Source organism: Silurus meridionalis, chromosome 21, assembly GCF_014805685.1.
Source record: "Silurus meridionalis isolate SWU-2019-XX chromosome 21, ASM1480568v1, whole genome shotgun sequence".
NCBI lineage: Eukaryota > Metazoa > Chordata > Actinopteri > Siluriformes > Siluridae > Silurus > Silurus meridionalis.
In genome coordinates, this window is record NC_060904.1 from 18,683,311 (window position 1) to 18,685,602 (window position 2,292).

At 49.2% G+C, this 2,292-nt stretch overlaps 1 protein-coding gene across 3 annotated transcripts in view; it reads left to right on the forward strand.

Moving 5' to 3' along the window:
* Window positions 1-1,896, forward strand: part of herpud2 (HERPUD family member 2) — a 4,891-nt gene extending 2,995 nt beyond the window's left edge. For 2 of the 3 annotated variants that reach the window (XM_046877728.1, XM_046877729.1), the window contains exons 3-9: window positions 93-170; window positions 291-386; window positions 506-582; window positions 687-806; window positions 884-1,180; window positions 1,305-1,407; window positions 1,485-1,896. In XM_046877728.1, the coding sequence (XP_046733684.1) occupies window positions 93-170; window positions 291-386; window positions 506-582; window positions 687-806; window positions 884-1,180; window positions 1,305-1,407; window positions 1,485-1,649 (936 nt within the window). In that variant the 3' untranslated portion in view covers window positions 1,650-1,896. The remainder of the gene's footprint in view (window positions 1-92; window positions 171-290; window positions 387-505; window positions 583-686; window positions 807-883; window positions 1,181-1,304; window positions 1,408-1,484) is intronic. The other variant, XM_046877730.1, reaches the window with a different exon arrangement.
* The last annotated feature ends 396 nt before the right edge of the window (window positions 1,897-2,292 follow it).

Consider the following 2,292-nt stretch of genomic DNA (forward strand, 5'->3'; position numbering starts at 1 on the left):
CTGTGCGAGTGTCCGTCTCTGCGCGAGTGTCCGTCTGTAAGTGTGTGTAACCTGACTGAGAGGACAATGTGTGTGTTTTGCGTGTGTTCTAGTTGTTGCGAGAGCAGCGGCTGGTTTACTCTGGACGTCTTTTGCAGGACCATCAGCAGCTCCGTGATGTTCTCCGAAAGGTTCAGCAGCTCATTACACTGAACCTCAACACATACACACAAATGTAGCACTAAAGTCTGAACAGGAAGCTCAGCCTGTTGAGTCATATCTCACTTCCTGTTTTATTTCCTGTCCTGCAGCAGGACGAGTATCACATGGTCCACCTGGTGTGTGCACCCCAGAATCCCCCCGCTGACCCCTGTGACTCTGCAGTGACCTCTAACCCTGGATCCACAGTAAGCCCTAGCAGATTCAGACTCAAAATTCCAAAAAAGAATCCAAAATATTTTATGAAAGATCAACAATTCATAATTCATCTGCTGACTCCACCCCCTCTGCTTCACCATCCCTTCAGAACACCCCAGACCCCTCTCACACAGGACGTTCGGACGGCATCCGACATCGAGGAGGTTCTGCTCAAGCTCAGGAGCGGTACATCATCACCACACCTTCATACACAGGAATAAACTATAAGAGATCTGCATTAATGAATTAATGTGTGTGTGTGTGTGTGTGTGTGTGTGTGTGTGTGTCAGGCCTGAGGGGGTGGTGTTTCCTGCAGCGCCCCCTGCTGCACTTCCTCCTCACAGCATGTACAGTCCCGTACAGGTGATGTGGTGGCAGCGTGTGTACGCTCAGCATTACTACATGCACTAGTACGTTACCTGCACCTATTACATATTCATGACTATTGCCACTATTTACATATGCTAATTAACACCAATACCATCAGTCAGGCTGCGATGGCTGCCGCTCAGTCCCCGCCCCCTCCGGTTAACCCCACCCCATCGGTTGCTCCGGCTCCTGGCCCGGTTCCGGTTAACCCCGCCCCACTAGAGCAACCAGCAAATCAGAATCCTCAGATGAACGCTCAGGGCGGGGCTGTGCAGAACGAGGACGAGCTGAACCGTGATTGGCTGGACTGGCTGTACACGGTGTCACGCGCCGCCGTCCTTCTCAGCATCGTTTACTTCTACTCATCTTTTAGTCGCTTCGTCATGGTGATCGGCACCATGCTGCTCATCTACCTGTACGTCCCATTTGCATCCACTCGTCTTCTGATTAGTGTGTAGGGTTTTCCTAAGAAACAGGAATGAGCGTGTGTGTGTGTGTGTGTGTGTGTGTGTGTGTGTGTGTGTGTGTGTGTGAGATAGGCACCAGGCAGGATGGTTCCCCTTCAGGGTGGAGATGCAGAACCCTGGTGCAGAAGACAGACCTCCAGCTGAGAATGACAGAAACCACAACATACAGGAAATGGTGAGACCAGAATCTGCTTACACACACGTCTGTGTCCCTGTAAACGTCTGTCTCTCTGTACACGTGTGTCTCTGTAGGAACGCATTATGGATGACGGTCTGGAGGATGATGGTGAGAGTGCTGATGAAGGCACTGATGAAGCCGCTTCTCCTCGGCCAAGTTTTCTTACAGCCACGTGGTCCTTCATCAGCACCTTCTTCACTTCCCTGGTTCCTGAGGGCCCTCATCGTGCCGCAAGATAGACTCACACCACACGGCTGAACTTTGACCCCTTACAGATGAAATTAACATAGCATAGACAGCAGTGTTGGGATCTGCATGTTCTCTGGGTTCCTGTTGAACGAGTGAAGCTGCTAAAGTATTCATCACTGCCACCGTTCTGTTCTTCATCAGAGAGAAACGAGTGGAGCGTTCCTGCGTTCCTCTTCTCAGTCACCACATGTGTAACTGTCAGTTTTCCTCGTTGTAAATAAATGATATTTACAGAAATCTTTGGGTCTCATTATTCTGAAATGAGATTTGAATTAAACTGATGAAACGCTTTAGTGTGATGAGCGTCTTTTACTCTTCATGGTGCTGCAGTGCTGAACTCAGCCACCAGGAGGCGCCCGTTATCTGCGCTACATCACAGTATCACGAACTCCTGACATCAAAACCTTACTTTCTCCTATTAAACACACACACACACACACACACACGTAAGCTGTTAATCACAGGAGGAAATCTGTGGCTCATGATGAAGCTGATGGAGATTTATTTACTCACCTGGAGATCAGAAGAAAATGAGAACCTCAGTGTGGACACCAGCGAGAGGCGAGAACATCAGCCAAAAATTAGTCAAAATTTACTTCCAGTTCTGATTTTTGGAATTGAAGCTCCACCCCG